The sequence below is a fragment of the Pyrus communis genome, chromosome 16 (assembly GCF_963583255.1).
Source record: "Pyrus communis chromosome 16, drPyrComm1.1, whole genome shotgun sequence".
Taxonomy (NCBI): domain Eukaryota; kingdom Viridiplantae; phylum Streptophyta; class Magnoliopsida; order Rosales; family Rosaceae; genus Pyrus; species Pyrus communis.
This window is the reverse complement of record NC_084818.1, coordinates 1,305,133-1,327,945: the sequence shown is the minus strand read 5'-3', so window position 1 is coordinate 1,327,945 and position 22,813 is coordinate 1,305,133. Positions and strand designations below refer to the sequence as shown.

The 22,813-nt window shown below is 36.1% G+C and overlaps 3 protein-coding genes across 4 annotated transcripts; 2 read left to right on the top strand and 1 right to left on the bottom strand.

Annotated features, from left to right (window-relative positions):
- Positions 1–646: 646 nt before the first annotated feature.
- LOC137720052 (E3 ubiquitin-protein ligase SINAT5-like) lies at positions 647–3,135 on the top strand. Its single transcript, XM_068459053.1, has 3 exons — positions 647–1,190; positions 1,970–2,356; positions 2,610–3,135. The coding sequence occupies exons 1-3, from the start codon at positions 939–941 to the stop codon at positions 2,970–2,972; spliced, it is 1,002 nt and encodes a 333-aa protein (XP_068315154.1). The 5' UTR covers positions 647–938; the 3' UTR covers positions 2,973–3,135.
- On the bottom strand, positions 3,124–5,255 carry LOC137720051 (pentatricopeptide repeat-containing protein At3g49240, mitochondrial-like). The gene has a single exon (XM_068459052.1). It carries the CDS (start codon positions 5,206–5,208, stop codon positions 3,271–3,273), a length of 1,938 nt encoding a protein of 645 aa, XP_068315153.1. The 5' UTR covers positions 5,209–5,255; the 3' UTR covers positions 3,124–3,270.
- Positions 5,256–17,148: 11,893 nt separating this feature from the next.
- On the top strand, positions 17,149–21,404 carry LOC137719559 (calcineurin B-like protein 4). 2 transcript variants are annotated; one of them, XM_068458597.1, is made up of 9 exons: positions 17,149–17,393; positions 19,252–19,390; positions 19,685–19,767; positions 19,862–19,921; positions 20,119–20,227; positions 20,373–20,425; positions 20,517–20,597; positions 20,686–20,798; positions 20,907–21,404. In XM_068458597.1, exons 2-9 carry the CDS (start codon positions 19,315–19,317, stop codon positions 20,968–20,970), a joined length of 639 nt encoding a protein of 212 aa, XP_068314698.1. In that variant the 5' UTR covers positions 17,149–17,393; positions 19,252–19,314; the 3' UTR covers positions 20,971–21,404. The 2 variants fall into 2 exon arrangements, with proteins under 2 accessions (XP_068314698.1, XP_068314697.1); XM_068458596.1 differs by having other exon boundaries at positions 17,150–17,393; positions 19,285–19,390.
- The last annotated feature ends 1,409 nt before the right edge of the window (positions 21,405–22,813 follow it).

Sequence of the window (22,813 nt, the reverse complement as noted above, 5' to 3'; positions counted from 1 at the left end):
ATCAAGCCCCGACGGCCCTTGAAGAAAGTGTTCATCCGTTCATCAACTGCTCATCCTTAGATCAAGCCCTGACGGCCCTTTGGATCAACAACTCATCCACAAACCTACACCCTACGAAGATAGAATCAGAGGACCAAATTTGAGAGAGATCGTAACCCTAAAATCATAAACACAAAAATATTATTTTGTACACGTTATTCTGGTTTCTTGTTTCAAGGAATCTTTCGTGTTCACAACAACTAATGAAAATAATTTGAAAATTTTGAGTTTTAACGATAAGGGCAAAATAAAGGGTAAAGTAAATAGTATTATAATTGACTTTTTAGTATAAAAATATAATTTTTTGTTAAAATGTAGAGTATTAGTACTTTTCGTTAAAATTATCTAAAAAAATTTCATGTTTCACGTGTGGTATAAAGAGTAAACCAAATGGTAATGACGTATGTGCGGCACTAAGGCATTCTCTAATCAAATCATAAGCGAATTGTCCTAAAACCTTTTGGAATCCAGTTAACTCAATCCACAATAGCCGTCCGATTTCAATCCCACTCTCAATTACTTTTCGAATCAACGGCCACCCTTGTCCCTCTCTTTTTCTCTCTCCTCACTCAGAGAGAGAGAGAGAGAGAGAGAGAGAGGAGAGAGAGAGGAGCGGAAAAGAAAAGAACCTTCTTTTCACAGAAGAGGGGGTTGGAATCCCACCAATCCATCTTCTCCCTCCTTCGCTCCCTCCTTTTTCTTCCACTTTCTGAAATTTTCCCGGAAAATAATAGGGAAAAGGGAAGGTCCGAGAGAAACCCAGCAGCTCCGAGCAATCGGTTCTTCGATTTGTGGGTTCGCTTGGGGATTTTGATTAGTGGGTTTTGGATAATTTTTCATTTTTGCAATTGGGTTTGGTGAAAAATTCGATCTTTTGGGGGTGGTCGAGGGGGAGAGCGATGGACTTGGAAAGCATCGAGTGTGTGTCGTCCTCAGATGGACTCGATGAGGACGAGATCCATCCCCACCACAACACTCTGCACCCGCATCCTCATCCTCATCAGCACCACCATGAATTTTCCAAGCCCAGAAGCAATGTCACCACCAACGTCACCATCAACGGGCCCACCGCCATTGCTCCCGCCACCAGCGTCCACGAGCTGCTCGAATGCCCCGTCTGCACCAATTCCATGTACCCGCCAATCCATCAGGTCATTTTTCTCTCTATTTTTCCTGCATTTGGTTTTAATTTTATTGAATTGGGGTTTTGTTTGGGTATTGGTAATTTTGTTGCTTGCATTTCTGTTTATTGGGTGCAATGGAAACTTGGGTTTTTGAATGAATTGATTAATTTGACGTATTTGTGGTTCTCTTCTATTGGAAATTGGCCTTCTTGATTGGATTTGTGGAACTAGGCTTTGGGTAGAGTTTGGCTTTAGGATTTTGGATAGATGATATACGGTTCTACTGAAAGCCGACTGGGGTTTGATTGTATGAACGAGCGATGTTAACTAGATTACGGATCTTTCGGGTCCGCGGATGATTCAGATGGATGATCCAAGTGCTGGTGATTTAGTATTTGGAGTCATGGAATGTTCTCACTAAGAATGTAAAAAGTTAGTCAACTGTGTCAAATACAAGCTCATGACTCTGCAAGAAGGGCATGTTCCGGGCACCGTTGAAACTTTCAATCACTTCTGGTTGTTCTTGTGAAAACTATAGTACATTAACTGTTGTTGCAGTCCAACGAAACACGGGTTCCTTACCGAGGATGTACAATTTACCATTTTAAGTAGCTGGCACTTTTCTTCCCAATACCTCCTTGGCATGCATATGCTTGTTTCCGTTGGTGTGAACCGTAGTTTTGCATTGCCGTGAGCGTGGTGCGTCGTGCAGAAAGTTTTCTTGTTATTGAAAGATGGATACTGATGGTTATTGTAATTCATATGAACTAATCTCCTTTTCTGTAATAAAATTTGCTTATCTGCAGTGCCACAATGGCCACACACTGTGTTCCACTTGTAAATCGCGGGTACACAATCGCTGCCCCACTTGTAGACAGGAGCTTGGAGATATTAGGTGTTTAGCGCTGGAGAAGGTGGCCGAGTCACTTGAGTTACCCTGCAAGTATTACGCCTTGGGATGCCCAGAGATATTCCCGTACTACAGCAAACTAAAGCATGAATCGGTGTGCAACTTCAGACCGTACAATTGCCCTTATGCTGGATCGGAGTGCTCTGTTGTCGGAGACATCCCTTTCCTGGTTGCCCATCTAAGGGATGATCACAAGGTGGACATGCACACAGGATACACATTCAACCATCGTTATGTGAAGTCAAATCCGCGGGAAGTAGAGAACGCCACATGGATGCTAACAGTAAGTGGCATGGAATTTAACTATAATGCAAATTTCTGTGGTTTGTTTATTGTTTGTCCCTCTTAACACCTTCGGCGATGATTACTGCTCTATTGAGAATGGGTCGGAAGATTGTTATTTTGGTTGAAGAACAATCAAGTTGAAATTGCTCCTAATGTTAAGGGTTGCATGCGGTTGATCGCGTTTTCTGTTTTCTGCAAGCTAGGCTTCATTCTCAATGTACTTACCCTGAATTGTCTTCTTTTCCTGTCAGGTCTTCCATTGTTTTGGTCAATACTTCTGCCTTCATTTTGAAGCCTTCCAGCTCGGCATGGCTCCTGTTTATATGGCATTCCTACGTTTTATGGGTGACGAGAATGAGGCCCGGAACTACAGCTACAGCTTAGAGGTTGGAGCGAATGGCAGGAAACTCATATGGGAGGGGACACCACGAAGTGTCCGTGATAGCCACCGAAAGGTCAGGGATAGCCACGATGGTCTCATTATCCAACGAAACATGGCTCTGTTCTTCTCCGGAGGCGACAGGAAGGAGCTGAAGCTGAGAGTTACCGGGAGGATATGGAAGGAACAGCAAAATCAAGATTCTGGGGTGTGCATACCAAACCTGTGTAGCTAAGACAAATGATTTTGAAAGTTTTAATGTTTGTTACTTGAGACACTGTCGTGTGTTGTTGTACCTGTGCCAGCTTCTTCCTGGTACGTTGTAACGAACCCGGTTTCTTGAGTTTGGGAAGTTTTCAGCTTTAATAAAATTGTATAATAAGCAGGCGTTTTCTTCACTTTCAATTTGCTTGGTAACAGTACAACTAGCATGCTTTTGAATCAAGACAATTCCAATAAGCCTCAATCCCATAAACCCACTAATTCCAACTGAGAAAAACGATCTATCACAAATTTTCACCAGTTAACTAAATTCAAACCGATACCTGCTCAGTTGCACCGTCACTTTTGGACTCTATCTCAGCTGAGCCTTGGCCTTCTTCTCCGCTAAGTTCCTCCTGACCAGTCTCTGCAGCTTCACTCGCTGAGGCAGCTTCACTTGCATTTTCAGTGGCCTCCGTAGAGCCTGCCTCGGGTTCTTTATTGCCGAACAACTTGGATGGAAGTAGGGAGGAGACCGCAGCTCTTGCACTTCTCTTTGCTGCTTCTGCTGCCTCGAGCTCCTTAGCCTTAGCTTCAGCCTTCTGCCTTTCTTTCTCCTCCATAAGCTTCCCCACTTCGTCCTCTCTCCCTTCCTTTCTCAGCAACCCTTTAACAAACTCCTGCACCTCCTCATCGAATTCAACCCCATCGTCATCCAGTATTGTATCTACCACATTAAGAACCTCATCAAGTTTCCCAGCATCACTCAACGTCTTCATTATAAACTGATAGCTCGGAATATCCATCTTGAGCTTCTTCACCATCAAATCAAAAAACGATTTTGCCTCGTCAATTTTTCCTACCTTAACCAATCCATCAGCCAACTTATTATAAACTGCCAAGTTCGGCCTCAGCTTGGCATCAACCATTTTTCTGAAGTACTCAGCTGCATCATCGGGCCTATTCTCCTCGAAACAAGTATCCATCAACAAAACGTATGTAAACTCATCCGGATTCACTCCCTTGTTGGGCATTTCTCCATAAAGCTCCTCAGCTTCACTCAGCATCCCATTCTTACATAATTGCTCAATCAAATTATTGAATGACAATGCGTCCGGACTACACCTATAGTCTCCCATCTTCCTGAAAACCTCAATGGCATCCTTAAACCTCCCCTCTGCGCAATACCCGTTCGCCATCACATTAAAGCTTCCCAAATTCACAGCCAAACGCCTCGGCGGGTTATGCTCCTGGATCATCCTATCAAACAATCTCAATGCCTCATCAAACTTGCCATTCTTGCTCAAGGCATCCAAAACCGAATTATAAGCCACGGCGCTCATCTTCACCTTGGAACTCTCTCCCACAGCCTCCTCATAACAATCCATGGCCTCCTTCTCCATCCCCCTCATGAAAAACCCCTTCATCAAGTTCCCATACACAACCCCATCTTCCACAGCCCCTCCCAGCTTCTCCTTCAACTCCTCATAAAGCTTGAAAACCCCATCCGAATCCGAATTCTTCACACATCCCTGCATCAAGTAATGGTAAACAACCGGGTCCGGTGCGAAACCCTTGACATCAATTTCCTCCTTGAGCTCCATAGCCCTGTCCAATTTGTTGTTATCCACCAACCCTTTGATCAAAATCCGATAAGTAGTGGGGGAAGGGTTGAAGGGGGCGTCATTGATCAGCTGCTTGTAGTGTTCCATGGCGGTGTCGGGCTTGCGACAATCCATATAAGTCTGGAAGATGAGATTGTGAGTGATGATATTGGGGGCAACGCCGGCCTGAGTGATGAAGCGGTGGAGGGTGAGGAGGTCGGAGTACTTGGACTGGCGGAGCTGAGCGGTGAGCACGGCGTTGACGGTGAAAATGGTGGGTCGGCAGTTGGAGTAGATGGAGTGGCGGGTGTAGAGAGCGGCCTCCTCGAGATCATTCTGGCGGACGATGGTGAGAATGCGGTTATGGAGGTTGAGGCGGTTGCCGGAGAGGGCCGAAACGGGTTCGGGAAGCTTGGGGGCGTTAGGGTTTATTTGGGGTTTTGGGGACTGTTGCTGTTGTTGCTGCTGGTTGCGGTGGAGGGAGGAAAGAGGGGGTTCGAGGCGGAGGCGGCGCTTGCGCTGGCGTCGTTCGGCGGCGGCTTCTTCAGGGGTGGCGAAGGAGAGAAAACGGAGGGAGATGAAAGAGGGTGGCGCTAAACGGCGGCGAATTGGGGGCTTTGCTAGGGTTTTGAGGTGGGTAAGGAAGGTGGGTTTGGAGAGAGCCATTGATTTGGTTCAGAGTTTCAGAGATTTGGGGTTCTGAGAGGGGTTTAGAAAATCTGATTTGGAAGAAGGGATTTCACTGAATTTTGATAAACTGGATTTTGTGGTAAAAGTTGGGCCGTCAACTTAGAGTTTGACATAGGCCCATTATGTTCTATGCTCTCATTTTTTATTCATTTAACCTCCAGCGCTAACTAGTTAGTAAGTTCTCTGTCAAATCAACTAGTATGTCAATACGACTTTACTTATTCTTTTTTAATTACTCCAACATATTCAGATAATTTGCCCGAATTTTAGGTCATAACTGAAAGATGATAATTGTTGTTAGATTCCACATCGTTCAGGGAAGTGGATCATCTATGCCTTATATGTACATGCCCACCTCCATATAGCACGAGGCCTTTTGGGAGCTTACTGGCTTCAGAGTTCATCGGAACTCCAAAGTTAAGCGAGTTCGGACGAGAGCATTCCCAGGATGGGTGACCCATTGGGAAGTTCTCGTGTGAGTTCCCAGAAACAAAACCGTGAGAGCGTGGTCGGGGCCCAAAGCGGACAATATCGTGCTACAGCAGAGTCGTGCCCGAGATGTGGTGGAGCCCGGGTCGGGATGTGACAATTGTAATTGGGTGATTGGAAGTGGAGGATTAATTATAGATTGGCATGGTAACTGGATCATTGGTTTATTTATAAAAAAAGAAGTTAGAGAAGTTTTCATTTTGAGCTTTGGGCTTTGTTTTACGGGTTGAGATAGCTAAAGCTAGAAATTTCTGATCCTTATGGAGGTTGATTCTGCTTTAGTGGTCTTTTTCATTTATGGTTCTCCTAGCTGCAATCATCCTCTTTATGGTCTTGTCTCGGAGTGCAGAAGTTTGATCAAAGAGAACTAGAGTTGCAATTTGCAGCATATGTTCATCGAGAACGTAATTTTGCATCTGATGGGTTAGGCAAGTTGGGTTTAAATAGAGAGATGGATTTCTGATGTACTTTTTGTTTTATGACACACTAATGAAAATTTAGGTAGGTTACACATTAAGATTAGCTATCGAGCCCAATTTCATTCAAATATCGTTATTAAGAGAACAACTTATGCAAACGAGTCTCACCATAACCACCCCCCACCCCCGGCGGGGATCATGATTTTGTCTAAAAGTGACCACCTTTCATTCATACAAAAAAATAACTTACATAAAACAGATTCATCCGTTTTAACTATTTAGCTTGCTTGTTTTTGTTTTCTTACCTCTTTGGGCTCTATAAATTATTTCTTTCTAACCAACTTCTATGGAAATGGAATGCCTAGCTAGCTAACGTGCACTCAATTGTAACAAAACTTTTATTAGTCACATCTCCTTCAACAAGACTTTGTGTGCGTTGCAATTTTGTTAATAGAGGTGACTCGATGAATGAATGACTTCACGTAAAACTTTTGGACACGCAACATTAGCACACTTGTTAACACACTTTCTAATAAAGCTGAGCTGTATTATTATGCGCGAGTTGATAAGCTAAGCCTGCCAAATCAAATTCCAAATTGTTCTCTCATCACATCCAATCCATTATCAGTTGATGCTTATATTCAGTTTGAATCATTCAAAGACTTTAGGGGTTTGAATTTTTGAATTTATGAGTTATTTTTTAGAAGAGTTTGATCTTATTTCAAACTCACTCTTGTAAACCATATATAAGTGACGTGAGACATGCAGAAAGCTAAATTATCTAGCCAAACTACAATCAAAGTTTCTTATACAAGTATCAAAAGTCAAAAATGCATTAACAAATGCACATACTGTTAGTTTTTGTGTGTCCAAATAACATACCCATAACTTAACGCAACTATCGCAAATACGGTAAGCAAAAGAGATTTTGCATTTATCAAATGGAAATTTCATTAACAATTTAAGCCGAAATGGTTTAGGACGGTGTTATTTACAGACTCATTTACTATCTATGGACTTCTCTTAATTTTCCGTTCGTCAGATCGAATGAATTGAAGAACATAAATAACATAAGGTATATAAGAGGTAAAAAGAAGTGTGTGGATACCACCACCCAAAATTAATACATACTTCAAGAAGGGACTTGATGAATGAAATAAATTAAACGTGTGGTTGTTGACAAGTATGTGGCGGACGTGTGTTTATGCTAATAGGGATTAGTAAGTTTAATTAAATGTTAATCCCATTGATGTTGTTCCTCATTGAAGGGTGTGTGTGTGAATTGTCAACCGTGAATTAGGCATGTTTTTGTACTCATATTATTATATTAATCTGTGTTGATCATTTTCTCTGTCTATTTCTATTAGTTGGAAAAGGATCTTCGTTGGATCCTTTTTCTGAGGATTCTGTAATTGTAATCGTTCATTGTATATTGTACAGTCAGAAATTATTTTCTATTTAAAATTTAAAATTAAATATAAATAGTACCTAACGAAAATTAACCGCACAATATACGATGAACAGTCACGATCACGAGATCCCCGAGATCCCTAGGAAAAGGATCCGGCGATGATCCCTTTCCCTATTAGTTTGCTGCTCTTCACAAGTGCTACATGTGCGAGAGACATTTTTTTTAGTCACGCATTTATCTACAATGGACAATTTATGTTATACTGTTTTGTGTGCCCCCTTCGTAATGTATTTTAACAATTCAAATTGTCTATCTTTTAGAATATTATTCATAAATCATTATTGCAAAAAATTAGACAAGTCCAAAACCATTAAGACATTCATCTATAAAGAAAATAGACAAATACGGTTCTGCAAAGAAACCATAATCCTTTAATCTAACGGTCATATGGTTTCAGATTTGAGTGATTTTTAGTAAATATGATCTTTAAAAGAATACCTAAAATATAGAAAGTTAGGATCATTAAAATACATTATGAAGTGAGCTCTACAAAAAAAAAACGTGTCAAAAGTTATGTAATAATCAATAGGATCCTCTCCAGATCCTTTTGGTGAGGATCCTGAAGATCCGTAAATCGTGTTCGTTCATCGTACATCGTGCGGTCAGTTTTTGTTAGGTGCATTTTGTATTTAATTTTAAATAAAAAATATTTAAAATGATTTCTAATTGCACGATGTACGATAAACGGATATAATTTATAAATCTCCGGATCCTGACAAAAAGGATCCCACAAGAATCCAGATAGCTTAATGAATGTGACTCGTATCTAGAAAACGAGCGGTTTTATTTTATTTTTTTTAAGCTAGATGATAGTTGTTTTATTGATATTTAAGCTTGACAATCTTTAATAATACATCACAAATAATATCCGGAGGACGATTAAGCAAAAGAGAACTCTCAGCATGTTTTCAAGTAGATTCGCTATTAATCAAATCATTATCACTCCTTTTTTTTTTCGACAGTGAAGGGTCTCAATGTTGTTAGATTTTCCCTCTCAACACAATCTTGTCTTGAAAAACCAGTAAAAATGATCAACAATTGACTAATTATTATTATAAACACAGCTTGTGGCCTTGAAATAAAAAACATATAATTTCAATAGTACGAGGCTAGGAGCTCCTGTACATATACACATACATATTTTGACGGTAGCATATTGACTAAAGTCATGGAGAGGGAAGGCTACTTCATTTCAAATTCAGGATATATTACAAGTTTCTTTGAGAATTTACAAAGAGATCTTAACTTTTTATTTTTTATTTTTACAGATCGCCTACTAAAAAAATTATAGACAATGAAACTCAAATCTATGTCTTGTGTAGTAAAAAGAACGATTATTATTAACTCAACCGATAGTCGTTGGCTCACAATTATCAGGTTTCGATTAGATCATTTGATACCATTTACACTCCAATGTAGTCGCTCTCTTCCTAATTTTTTTTAAATTACTTATTAATTGATAAGAATGTAAAAACTACAGTTCAAATTACCAAAAAATGGAGAATATTATTGAGCTCAGACAGTGGGCCAAGAAATTTTTTTTTCTTTCTTTCTTCTGAAAAATTGTCAATAAATAATTGTGTGACCAGCTGTTTTGTCAACAAATTATAAACTTTTCTTTTGGTCGGCAAATTGCGATCACGAACACCATTTCTACATGGTGTTCTTTCACGTGTACTGTCGCCATTGCCTAGTCCATAAGTTCTGTGTAACTTTAGGCTGCTTTCTTGCGTTTCAAATGTCATTCAAGCTCACTGTTGGATATAACTGGAATATTTTATGGATTTTTTTCTTCTTCAATGGCGGATAAGGTATTACGTCTTCCTCTGCTGTTGGCTGTGAAGGATGACAAGTTTATATGGAATAGATTCACTGTCACCGTCATATGTTATTTAAATAAAATATAACATGTGTATGTTTTTAATACATATCATTGATTAATTATAATTATACAATGTCACGTAACGATAAACACATTTTATATCAATTGGTCTCATGAGAAGAATAAAGATTATAGATAATGATGCAATGTCATGATACAAAACGTGCAAAAATGAAAGGTAGTGATACAAAAAGTACCATCAAATAATTGGTAGGGTGCACAAATTGACCCACATTATTACAATTTATTAGTCGGTGTGATTTGTTTAAAGTCGAGTTACTGAACGAGGATCATCTCCTCTTTATGAGGATTCCGGAGATTTTCAAATCGTGTTTGTTCATCGTACATTGTATGATCAGTTTTCATCAGATATTGTTCATGTTTAATTTTAAATAAAAATATTTAAAATAATTTTTGGCTACACGATATATGATGAAAGGATACGATTTGAAAATTCTTAGGATCCTCACAAATAGGATCTGAAAAGAATCCTCATTCGCCAAGCATATCCCATCAAATAGTTTTCTACCATGAGCCCACTTCTTTTCCTTTTAAGCAAAGAGTGGTACTTGTTTAGGGAGTATGAGAACTCATGCCATGTCCAATCGAATGAGGGTCATATGACTCTCTTTAACTTTATAGCTATTCAAGAAATTATATTTTAATGAATAGTGTTAGGCCATATTTCATACCATCTTCAACCGAATGAGCCAAAGGGTTATAGGCCAAATATAGTCATGTGACAAAAAACATCTCCAATCAAAGGGGTTAAAGGGCCATGTACCAAACATAATTTATTCTTTTAATTGAATTAATATAGTTAATTTAATTAAATTACCATATTAAAATAAAATTTTGGGACATAAGAAGATTATAAGAAATGAGGTAAGATAATATGGAATGGTGAAAAGTATGTGAGAAATAGTATTGGAAAAAAATTAGAATTAAAAAAATAAAAAAAAACTTCCAGAAAAAAAAATAGGTTCGTCAAAAAAAATCGTCCAAAAAAAAAAAAAGTGGACTGGCTGGAGATGGCCAACCCGCTGGCCTAATTTGGTGCTTTTAGCCCAGTGGGGCCCACAAGCCTTTTGGTCTAACCCTCGGTTGGAAACGGTTTTCGTGTCATTTCAGGCTATTTTCTACCCTATGGCCTTCTGGGCAGATCGGTTGGAGATGGCCTCATATACAAAGAGTGCTGCTTTTTTAAAGCAATGACTATTATTATTACCTCTTTTGCAATTATGTCACCAACATCGATTTACCATAACCACAATTTTACTTCCACAATAACCAGTGTCACCATTGCCGTCACCACCATCACTCCTATAAGCATCACCATCAACCCTATTATGACTACCACCATCACCATGACCGCTGCATTTACCATCGTCATCACCACCCCATCACCTCTGCCCTCATCCCCTTCGCCACCACAATCACTACTCCTATTATTTTCGTCAACACTAAAGATGCTAATTTTATTACCACCATCTTGTTGACAATCACCATGCGACCTCTAAGACTAATTTGTCATGGTCATCATCACCAATTTAATAGTAAAAACTTAAGAATATAAGCTTATTAGTAAATTGCTCGTTAAAATTCTAAAGAATTCTAACATTGAACTCTCTAAAATTCTGCAAAAATCAACCATTTAACTCATTTTATTTTTCACAAAAATATATTATCAAAAGTCTATGAAATTTGATAAAATTTAAGATACTCAGTAAAAATTTACTTAGATATGTGAAAATCCACTAGCAAAACTCCCTAAAAATCTTGATACACTATAGTGACTTGTATATGTTAAGGGTGGCAAAGCAAAAGTATCATATCCATATCTTATCATTTAACAAAAAATAAAAACAAAATAAACTCACACACATCACCAACGTTATTGTGACAGTTGCCTACTCGCACATGGAAGACTATCTCTAAAATAGTGCTAACATTGAAGACCACAAATTAATGTCCCCCAACTCCAAAGTAGTTGAGAAGGTAGGATAGCTACATCTCTCTAATTTGGTACCGATCATATCACCCCATCTCAATTGGGATATCACCAAGGATGGTGCATTGGTGCTAAATTTCCATCCACTTCGACATGGGACATTTAAGGAAGACACATCTAAAGTTCATGTTATTCACGTCGGCCTCGCTAGTTTTTATTTGCTAATTATTATATATTAATTCGAGCTATTTTGTATAAATCAATAAAAATTATAACATTAATAATATTTATGTTAATTATAAATAGGTTAATTATGTATTATATTTGTGATAATTAAATGCATTTAAAAAAAACTACAAAATTTGTTACTACAACTGAGACTCACTTCAACTGACCACTCCTTTCTCATTTTTTTTTTCTTTTATATTTTAGAATAAGTCAATAAATATTCAAACATTGTTCATTTCTTGGTTTTGTTTTTTACATTTGGAGTCAGACACTGGTTTGCAATGCTTGTTGCATCATTATGTTTTTCCATCAATAACACACTTCCTACGCTTCACACTTCGCAATCGCATGATTTTTTTTTTCTTACATTAAGAAATTGCAACACTATGTCCTTTTCTTGGCTATGTTTTTTACATTTGCTGCGCTGTAGTGTTTGTTTCTTGGTTCTTCAGCAGCTGACGTACGCGTGCGATCACTCTTTCCCAAACCCTGCAGCCACTATCCGCTTCATAATCTCATGGAGCCATGAAGGTCATTGATGGTTTGGAAGTAATTGTTTCAATCATGATGTAGCAGTAGTTGATCGCTTGAGCCATTGGGAACTGGTGCTCCTTGTTGTCACCAATTATCTCTTTTTCTTCATCAGAGGGAAAGATGGAGAAAAAGAAAGAGAGTATGAAGGGAGAGAATGAAGAGAAAATTGTGATGAAAGAGAGTAGATAGAGACAAGAGAGGGAATGGGATAAGGAAATGAATAAAGTGAAGACAAAATGATTTAGTAACTATTTTCTATCAGAATTGGATCTTATCCGGATCCTTCATATCTTAGCCATTAATCGTATATCGTGCGGTTATAAATTTTTTGACATTTTTTTATTTAAAATTAACACAAATAGTATCTGATAAAAACTGATCGCACGCCACAAAATGGATCCGGAGATGATCCTTTTCCATTTTCTATCTAGCTTAAACTCATATGGCATGCTTCATTAACCTATGTACAATTATTATAAATATTTCATTGATTATGTCAAAAAGATTAACATATGAAATATTATAGATTTTATTAACCTTTTTCTAAACACTCTCATTACTTGTAATGATTCGTTGAATTATTGGTTCTTTTTAAACTCATTGTACAATACATGTTTCATTTATTTTTAGGGATGTGTTATCCACACATCCCATTTTACTTCTTGCACACCTCTTGTTAATTTCTAGTCATTAATTTTCTTCAATTCATTTGATCCGACAGTCAAAAATTAGAAAGGTGTATGAATATCACATCCCTATTTTTATAACACTTTTTTTCTAATAATGCATATAATAATTCAAATATTTATACATAATAAAACTGCAGCACACTAACACGTGTCCATTAGACACTACTTGAGCTTCCAATAAAAGGAGGAGGATTCTCTACCCTCCTAATCTCTCTACCCTTCCATGCCCTTCTATTTAAATAGTCATGGTTAAGTCATGTCAACATCTTATATTGATTTAGGAGGGAATAGAAGGGGATGAAAATAGAAAAGTAGAAAATCATCCTCACCAATAAAATAATCACTATTATTATGTCCACTTAGCCGACTGAAAGTCCTCTTTCAATGTTGGACTTTCGGCCATCAAAAACCTCGAAGATGGCGATCGCTAAGTTTGAATTGGAGAAATAAAAAACTTTGAAGTAAAATATTTTATTTAAAAACTTCTTCATTTGACACGATATATTCTCAGAATCGCACGAAAACTAAAAGCAGTGTGAGAATCACTGACTTGTATATATATATAAAAAAAAAAAATTAAATGTTAGAATAAATGTAGAAATATAAAGAATAATCCGAATGATGATTTTGAGGTACGATTTGAATCGTTTATTTAAAATGTTATTTGCTCCCATTCGAATGAGTTTGCTAAAGAGTTCTTGGAAAATCACTTCCAGAATACAATAAAATATAAAATATTCGATTAGCAAAATCAAATTATATTCCCTTAGAAATAACTAGAAAAAAATTGTATGAATGTGATGGAGAAAGAAGAGAGCAAGGAATGTAGAAACAAATTTTTGAAATTGTGTGTGAAACATTATGCCACAATAGTTATTTATAGGCATTAAAGCATCTGTTCATCGAGTTCTTTTATTTTAATTGAAGATATACAACCATTCTTAATAGTGTTGACCCAAAAGACATGTCTTCTATTTAGAATTTTCAATTTGACTAATTATATATTTTAATTCTACTCATATAATTTGAGTAAGCATCATATCTTTTAACTAAAAATTTTAACCATTCAATAAGATATACAAAAGGTTGAATGAAACCCAACATTTTGTAAAGGTTGCCGACGATAGCTTGCCGCGCGCTGCAGCACCATACACATGCTGCACAAGGCAGCACCAAATCATATATCTTATATTCATATAATATAGATTATATATATATATATATATATATATATATATATATATATTCTTGAAATATTCAACAAAAAACCAATTAGTCGTCTATAACTATAAGCATGACTAATGTCCATACATATTTGAGCCTATGAGATTTTTAAAGATCACTTACACTATATTTGGATGATGAAAATAAACTTGGAATTTGGATAAAAATCAGAATTTATAAATTGATATACACCAATTTCTTTATTTGAATTCATAAACATAGAAATTTAGAATTTCCGTGTAGAAAAGAAACTTGGAATGTGGCACCTCCAATTCTCAAGTTTAAATTATATGTAAATAAGTGTCATTTCCCAATTTTTATGATTGAGAGTTTAAAAATAACAAATTCCATAACCAAACAAAAAAATTCACAAATTCACAAATTCCGTCATTCTAATTCCCATAGTAATCTTAAATTTATCCATTTAAACACAGTGTTAGTCACCTAATATGCATGAGTACTTTTCATAGAGTTTATTTAGCATGAAATATGTTAAGAGAACTTCTTCAAAAGTGAGACTTTCATTAATTCTCCTTCACCTCATAGTTCAACGTTAATTTTTGTTTATTATTATAAAATATTAAGTAAAAAACATGAGGTAATTGAGAGTCTAGAGCTCCACTTTTGGAGAAATTTTTGGGTGTTCCGGGTACACCAAAAAAATTTGGTGTACCCTCACTCATAATGGTGGACCCTACCCTCACTTTTTTTTCAATAAAATAATAAAATCAAATTTTAATGAGTGTGGGTACACCAAATTTTTTTGGTGTACCCGGAACACCTAAAAATTTTCCCCACTTTTGAGAGATTCCTCATGGTGTTTATCTTTCAGCATATGAGATTTCTTTATTAAAGAAGTGAACCAAACCCTTAAAAGTGCCGAGTCATTCTTACCGCTGCATGCAGTATAAGGAGAAGTTTTTTTTACGAAAAATCAAAGTGAACCAAATTAGTGATGGAGTTAGAATTTTTAAATAATAGGATCACACCTTCGAAAAGAAAAAAAAACATATGTCAACAACTACTATGATCACTAGAGGCTTGTCGAGACTCGAGAGCAATTGTAGGAAACTGTCTTTGACTGCCAAGGCTTGTCAATTAAGGCATATCATCGAGTACTTAGTTCGCACAATAGAATCACATACAAGAAGAGAGGAAAAGCAAACATGGATAATAAAAGAAAACAAAATAAGAAGAAGGAGGAACTTATGATTTAGTTTGCCATAATTTTTTTATAGAGGTCAAATACAAATACACAACCAAATATACCTAGGAATTTTGACGATGTTAGGATCATGGGCAAACAATAGTCTTATGTTGGCTCCACTACGGCCGGCTTGAAATTTTGGAGGCTCTGTGTAACACTCACAAGGGCCCTTATAAAATCTAAAATTGTGATTGCTATATTTTCTTTTACTTTTTATATTTTTTGTTTGTGTATAAATTGGTATACGCAAAAGAAAATAAATAAAAATGATGCATTGTGTGGTGGCTAGGTATCTGAGTTACAGATAAGAAGCAAGACTATGAGAGAACACTTACAATAAAAGCTTAATTTTGCACCCTTAAATATATGTACTTTATATACATGTAAAATAAAATCATAAATTGACGACCCTTTTAAACTAAGAGTCTTGTACAACAGCATCATTTACACACCCTTAAAGCTGGCTCTGCGCTCCGCCCCTGAATCAAACCATCTAACTGCTTCTATATTTTTGTAAAAATCAAAGTGAATCAAACAATCTAACTACTTTTATTAAAGTGCTGAGTCATTACTACAGCTGCATATAGTCCTGAGATTGTATGAGAAAATAGATTAGTTTGTCACTAATCTCGACAACTACTGTGTGATTAGTAGAGGCTTCTCGAGGGTAGTTAGGAATTTGTTGAGTAATGTTAAAGACTATCAATTAAGACATTTCATCGAGCATTTAGTGCGCTCAATAGAGTTGCAACAAAATAAGTGAGAAAAGGAAGACATGGATGATAAAAAAACAAAATTAAAAAAAAGAGGAAGTTATGATTTGGTTTGCCATAATTATTTATATGGATCAAATACAAATACAAAGCCAAATATACACTATTAGAGTTATGGACAACCAATAATCTCATGTTGGCTTCGCAATTGAATCAAACCATCTAATTACTTTTATTATAAAAATTGCTGATTACTGTTGCATGCAATAAAAAGGGAGGGAGTAGGATTCTCTCCCCTTTTTTTTCCCTTCTCTTTCATCCCCTCCTATTTAAACGGTCACGGTTAAGCCATGTCAACATCTTATGTTAATTTTTTTTATAACAAGAAAAAGACAAAATAAGAGAATGTGAGATAAAAGGATGAAAGGGGATGAAAAGATGATGGGAGATAATCCTAGTCCAAAAGGGAGAAGCTTTTTTACCAAAAACCAAGGTGAATCTAGCAATCTAAATACTTTTATAAAAGTGATGAGTCATTGCTACAGATGCATGCAGTATCGAGCCTGTATGAGAAGGAGTATGAATCTCTCATTTTCTATTTTCTTTCTCTTTCTATTTGAAGGTTATAGTTAAATCACGTCAACATTTTGTGTTAATTTTTTAATAGTCAAAAGAAGACAAAAAATAATATGTGAAAGTAGAAGAGAGAATCCTATGAAAAAGGCGATTAGTCATGTACATGCACGAGAACGTGATTCAAGTGAATCTAATTAATCTTAGTTTAGTATGAGTCAAATCATGAAAGCATAAAGCTAATGAGAGCCGTTGATAACTGTATATTTTTCAATTCCCACTTTAACTAAATAGAAAAAAATCTAGGAAATGATAAATAAACAAATCAACATCTTCTCTGGGGAAGAAGGAACAACACAAATCACAATATATTATTAAATTCCTTTGAAAACATAAAGTAAGGATAAAAAAATAAGGTCAAAAATTTGGACGTGCGCAGTGAGGTGGGCGGGACCGGCGGGTCCTGCTAAGATGGAAGGAAATTTGGAATTATGTCTCTCTCAAATCGCTTATAAACTCGCAGTCGGCAATTTTGAAAAGTAAAAAACTAAACAAGGAAAGCTCAAGAGGTTGAGAGACAGAGAGAGAGAGAGAGAGGAGAGAGAGAGACGGGTCACTTGCTCAGAGCCCCATATCGACAGAAAGCTGAGAAAACTAGAACTCTTTTCAGTTCCCAGACAAAGATTTGTACTTGCAGACGAGCAGAAAGAGTTAAGCTTCAAAAGCATTAATAACAACACCTCACGTTCTTACTGTTTGGAACTGCACTCTCTCCTCACAGGTCAGCTCTCGTTTTTCTCACCACAGTTTGATTTTTTTTTCGACTTTTGGCCATTTGTTGAGTAAATGGAACTGGGTTCGGCTCGTTTTTAGTTGTTGACTTGTAATTGTTTTGGTTTTCATTTGGTTTTTGTTTGGTTGCCGAGAAAATCCGGGAAAATTTTAACACCATGTTTGAATTTGGTCACTACTGATGGATATTCCCAAGGATCAGATTTTGTGAATCTTTTTTCCTACTTTTAAAGTTAAATTAATCTAAACTGTGAAGAGGGAGATTCGAATTCAGTTGCATAACGAGAGCACATCTGCTATGGTTAGAGTGATTATGTCCACGTCTGCATATGAACCATTTTATGTTTGGTTCACAGAATGCTTGCATAATATCTGCGGTCCCTTGCAACGAAAGCGATGTTCGTATCATGAGATAAATACAACGCTCATACATTTTCTCGTTGCCCTTGATCTTCATAAGTTTTTAGTTTCTACTTCTGAGGTCAGTTATAGTGTAACAGTAACTAGCACTCAGATTTCAATAATTACTTAGGCCCTGGAGGAGGCCAGATTTGCTTACGTAAGCTTCATTGCCATTGAGCCTTTATGCTAAATGGAAAATTCTTGGGATATTTTGATATAAGCGTCTTAATTTTGAATTTTTTAAATCAAACATCTATGTTTTTTAGTGATTTGATTAAATTTTTTTTTGTAATAATTTTGGTGCTATATGCACATTATATTGTAACAAATTTCCTATAATCTAGCCTTTTGATTACACTCCTCCGTTAGAGATCATTGTAAAAAAAAAAAAAAAAAAAAGTTGGTTAGATTCAATTTATTTTCACAATAATGCTACAATTTAGCAATAATTATCTACGATTGAAGATATTTTCTTTCCAAAATAGTTTAAAATATTTTTAAATCCCCAAAATCAAGTGTACCGAAATGAGTTTTTATTTTAGTACGTTAAGAAAAAAATAGGATTGAGAATGGTATAAATGTACCAATACACAATGTGTACAAAATAAAACGTACCAAAATAAAAATTATGTACCAATATTAACAATATGTATCAAATCAAACGTACCAAAATTGCAAATAAATGTACCAATTAATGATTTTTGTAAATTCAAACGTACTTGCAGATAATATATATGTAATATATTGTATCTAATAATAATTCGTCAACAACTATACTTGAAAAACAGCAAAAAAAAATATAATTTCACAAAAAAATTGAAAAAATTAGACGGGACTTTTATGTTGATCACCAACTATTTGAAAAAGAAAAAACCATTTGGAAAAAGAAATAATATTAAATGTTTGCATAAAAAAAACATATTTAGAAGAAGAGAAAATATAATTTAATTACTAAAATCTCTACTAAATAAGAAAAAGTGCATCCTTCAATAAAAAATAAATTCAAAAATTATTTTAATTTAAAAAAATAGAGGTGACTATATGATATAGAAAAACTGTAGAAGATTCTAATTTTTCCAAAATTCTTGGTTATTTGGAAGATTGTGAAATTTCCGATACATCTTTCGTATTTTCTCCTTTAAATATCAAGCACATTCCTGCCTGCCGACTACGAGTGGCAGAACTCAAGGATAAGTGTTTGTTACTCATGGCCTTTGGTTTTGTGTGATTATTTTATTTTCTTATGTTGATCATTTCAAAAACAGCGGACCTCATTTAGTGGGATAACGCTTGTTTGTTGTTGTTTCAGCTGTTGTTGTTGATTGTTTCAAATATGCATTTGTGTGTTTTAAAACAATTTGTTCACTTTTTTGAGTGTGATAAAATATTATTGACTGAATGCCATCCTATCTTGATTTGCTGCCAAGTGCTAAACTGTTTTATAGCCATCCGGTCATTCTGTCTTGCTGATTGTTCAGGAACTCCGAGTGAATTATGTTGGTTTGTTAATGGGCTGCTATTGTTCAAAGGAAGCTAAAACGCCTGGCTATGAGGACCCTGTGACTCTTGCTGCTGCGACACCTTGTAAGCATGCTTTATCACCCTTCCACTCACTACTCTGCCGCAACTGTTCTCGTTTACATCTTCGTACTTCCACTCATAGACAATCGTACTCATTTTTTCCGTTGAAACTGCTTTTGAAGTGATAACTAATCTTAAGCATCCATCACTAGTTCATACTTAACTGATAGTTTGAGATCAACTTGGATGCTGCTAAAGATATTGATCACGTATTTTGTCTCCTGATCATGAGAAGTTAGATATTAAGTTACCCAAATGTAGAACTGGAGTTTTTACTTGAATTTTTCTTTGTTGCAGTTACTGTGAACGAAGTAGAAGCCTTGTATGAGCTTTTTAAGAAATTGAGCAGTTCGATATTTGATGATGGACTTATCCACAAGGTAGGTTTGCTAAAACTTTCAAGTAATTACTCTAAAATTTGGGTGCTTACGTTCAACAGAATGATAATATTCTGTCATCTATCTTTTTGAGCAGGAAGAATTTCAGCTCGCGCTCTTCAGGAACAGAAATCGGAGCAATCTTTTTGCAGACAGGGTGTGTAATGCTGATTCCTCTTCTCTCAGATTATTTCATTTCGTTATTTGCTGAAGGGAGTGTGATGATGGTGCAATACGGGAAGGGTGACTGATGTTCATTTTGACGTGTGGAAAATCTTGTGTGTTTATTATTAAGTAAACGCTAGACGCGGTTTTTTTATCTACATTACATTTAATCTTTGGGTGTTCATGTAGATTTTTGACTTATTTGACATCAAGCGCAATGGGGTTATCGAGTTTGGAGAATTTGTTCGATCATTAGGTGTCTTTCACCCCAATGCACCTGTCGAAGACAAAATTTCATGTAAGAACATTACCCTTATCCTCTGTATATCAAACTAAATCTTCTGCGAGAATATCTTCAATTTATCTGGAAAAAGAAACAAAATTGGAGACATCTTACTAAAATGTGTTGTAATCTGCTAAGGGACGTGGGAATTCTTTTGCAGTTGCTTTTAGACTGTATGATCTGAGACAGACAGGGTACATTGAGCGAGAGGAGGTCAGTTTCTTACAGACTTCATTCTTACAATCTGATCTCTCTAGATCGAAATCGCTCCTCGTTAACTTAAGGTAATAATATTCCATGACAGTTGAAGGAGATGGTACTGGCACTTCTGCACGAATCTGATCTGGTACTCTCGGATGATGTCATCGAAGTGATTGTGGATAGGGTGCGAATTCATATATATTTATCGCGATTCCTACACTTCCTTGCTCAGTTAGCTGAATGTTCTTACCTTCTTTGCCCTTTTTCCGCAGACATACAGTGACGCAGATAAGAAAGGCGATGGGCGGATTGATGAAGAAGAGTGGAAGGAATTTGTGATGAAGCATCCGTCTATGATCAAGAATATGACTCTCCCGTATTTAAAGTAAGCAATATAATTAACTTGAAGTTTGTTCCTCTTAGAAAATTTTACTTCACTGAAACCGCCCTCTTCGTATTTCTTATTTCCCTTCTATTTGTTACCATGTTGCAGGGATATATCAGTAGCGTTTCCGAGCTTTGTGATGAATTCTGAAGTTGAAGATTCAGAAATATGAGAGTATGACATGAAAGATGCTCATGTGCCAAGATGGTAATTACTTCGAAGGGCGTTCGAATGAAGCTACTCGCACTTCACGAAGAATAAGTTACTATGGTGACACTTCAGGGGCCGATAGAAATCTCGAGATTAAGATGAAGCCGCGAAGAACTGCTGACGAAGAAGTCGTTCCTGGAGTTGCATTCATCCTGTCCTCAATGTCTCAACTGGTTCTTCAAATCTAGGGCTGGCAAAGATACGTGTATGTATAGTCTGTCCATATATGTGCAGATCACGTTGTCTTTCCACTTTTTTTTTTCTCCCTTTGTAATGCTGCTTCAACATCAGATGTTATGTGATCAGATTTGTCGTAGAGTTATGTATGCCAGCCGATCCTTCGATGCGAAATTGATTGTTTTCAACCCCGAGAGCCAGATGCACATGTGAGCGATTATTCTTTAACGTTGCGCACATAAAAGTTTGTGTGAACTTTGAATTAAGCGGATGCAGGTTAAGCAAATTAGTTAGAACAGTGCGCTCAAATTTTATACAAGTTTGAATTCTTTTTCTTGTCAATTTGAGCCTATGACAGATTCAAAAATTTATCCTTGAAGGATCATCTTGTACAAACATCAAAAAAAATTTAGATGAAACTACATTTGAAAATTAAACGATGCTAATGTCGTTCATGATTCATACAAAGAAACGTTAGGAATTGGAGGACAGATGAACACTGTTGATCTTGATTAACCAATTATTCGAGATGGGTTAGTCCAACACTAATCTTAATTAACCAATTAGTCTAAAAACATATGATAAATTTAGACTCGTGTGAAAGTGCTTGTAATTGAAAACAGTTTCAGACTAGAAAGTACTTCGAGTGCTTGTTGCAGGAAACACTTCAAATATTTTTTCAAGTTTTACTTTTATTTTTATTTAAAATTGGTTCCAAAAATATTTCCGTTCTGAAATGATTTAATCTTGATTAGCAAATTATTCGAGTTGGGTTAGTCCCACACTAATCTTAATTAACCAATTAGTCTAAAAACCGACGGTAAATTCTTTTCGGCCGTAAAATGATGAGACTTACTTTTGGAAAAGGGATCCTCTCCAGATTCATTCTACCAAATTCTCTTCATCAACTAATTCGGGCTCTTAAAATTTAATTCAATGGTTACAAATAGGGGTATACTTTAAAAATTATAATAATTTTAATCGTTAGATTAAATTTCAAGAATTCAGATTGTTTGATAAGAAAAACTTGGTGAAAGAGATCCGAAAAGAATATCTTACTTTACTTTTAGTCAAAGTAAAATGATGAGAATTAAATTAACTATTGAGTAATTAATGTGAAAAGACGGGGAGCAATCATGTACCGTGGGCTCCACCGCGTTACTCAATGTAACATTTGGCGCCTGCCCCTTGATCAACCGAGAAAATTGGCATATTAACACGTGGCGTTGGTCAGTTGCGAGGTATTCGGGATCTCAAATGGCCACCGAATTAATGATAATAATTCGGCGGGTGGATGCCGAAGACTACAAATTCTGACAAGTGAAATTTTGCCTACAATATTCCTTATGGTGATTTTTTTTTTCACTCTAATGAAAGAAAGTGAAATTTTCACCAAGGAATGTGATGCCAATGATCTTTATGAATCGAATATATCTTCACTGTGACGTTTGATATTGTTTATATATCATGTGCAAATTTATTTTCATAATATTACATTATTAGCTCAAAATTTCGACATACTTGTGCATAAAAATTGCTCTCCTGCAATAAAAACTAAGTTTATTCAAAATTTCAAATAAATACATGTGAGATAAAAAAATAGAACACACAACTCCAGCTAAAAGATT

Excerpts from the sequence above, each read along its gene's own strand:
- LOC137720052 (XM_068459053.1), top strand. The coding sequence starts at position 939 with ATGGACTTGGAAAGCATCGAGTGTGTGTCGTCCTCAGATGGACTCGAT. Across the intron at positions 1,191-1,969 it reads TGTACCCGCCAATCCATCAG|TGCCACAATGGCCACACACT; the intron begins GTCATTTTTCTC and ends GCTTATCTGCAG. Across the intron at positions 2,357-2,609 it reads ACGCCACATGGATGCTAACA|GTCTTCCATTGTTTTGGTCA; the intron begins GTAAGTGGCATG and ends TTTTCCTGTCAG.
- LOC137719559 (XM_068458597.1), top strand. The coding sequence starts at position 19,315 with ATGGGCTGCTATTGTTCAAAGGAAGCTAAAACGCCTGGCTATGAGGAC. Across the intron at positions 20,426-20,516 it reads GGTACATTGAGCGAGAGGAG|TTGAAGGAGATGGTACTGGC; the intron begins GTCAGTTTCTTA and ends ATTCCATGACAG. Across the intron at positions 20,598-20,685 it reads TCGAAGTGATTGTGGATAGG|ACATACAGTGACGCAGATAA; the intron begins GTGCGAATTCAT and ends CTTTTTCCGCAG.
- LOC137720051 (XM_068459052.1), bottom strand. The coding sequence starts at position 5,208 with ATGGCTCTCTCCAAACCCACCTTCCTTACCCACCTCAAAACCCTAGCA.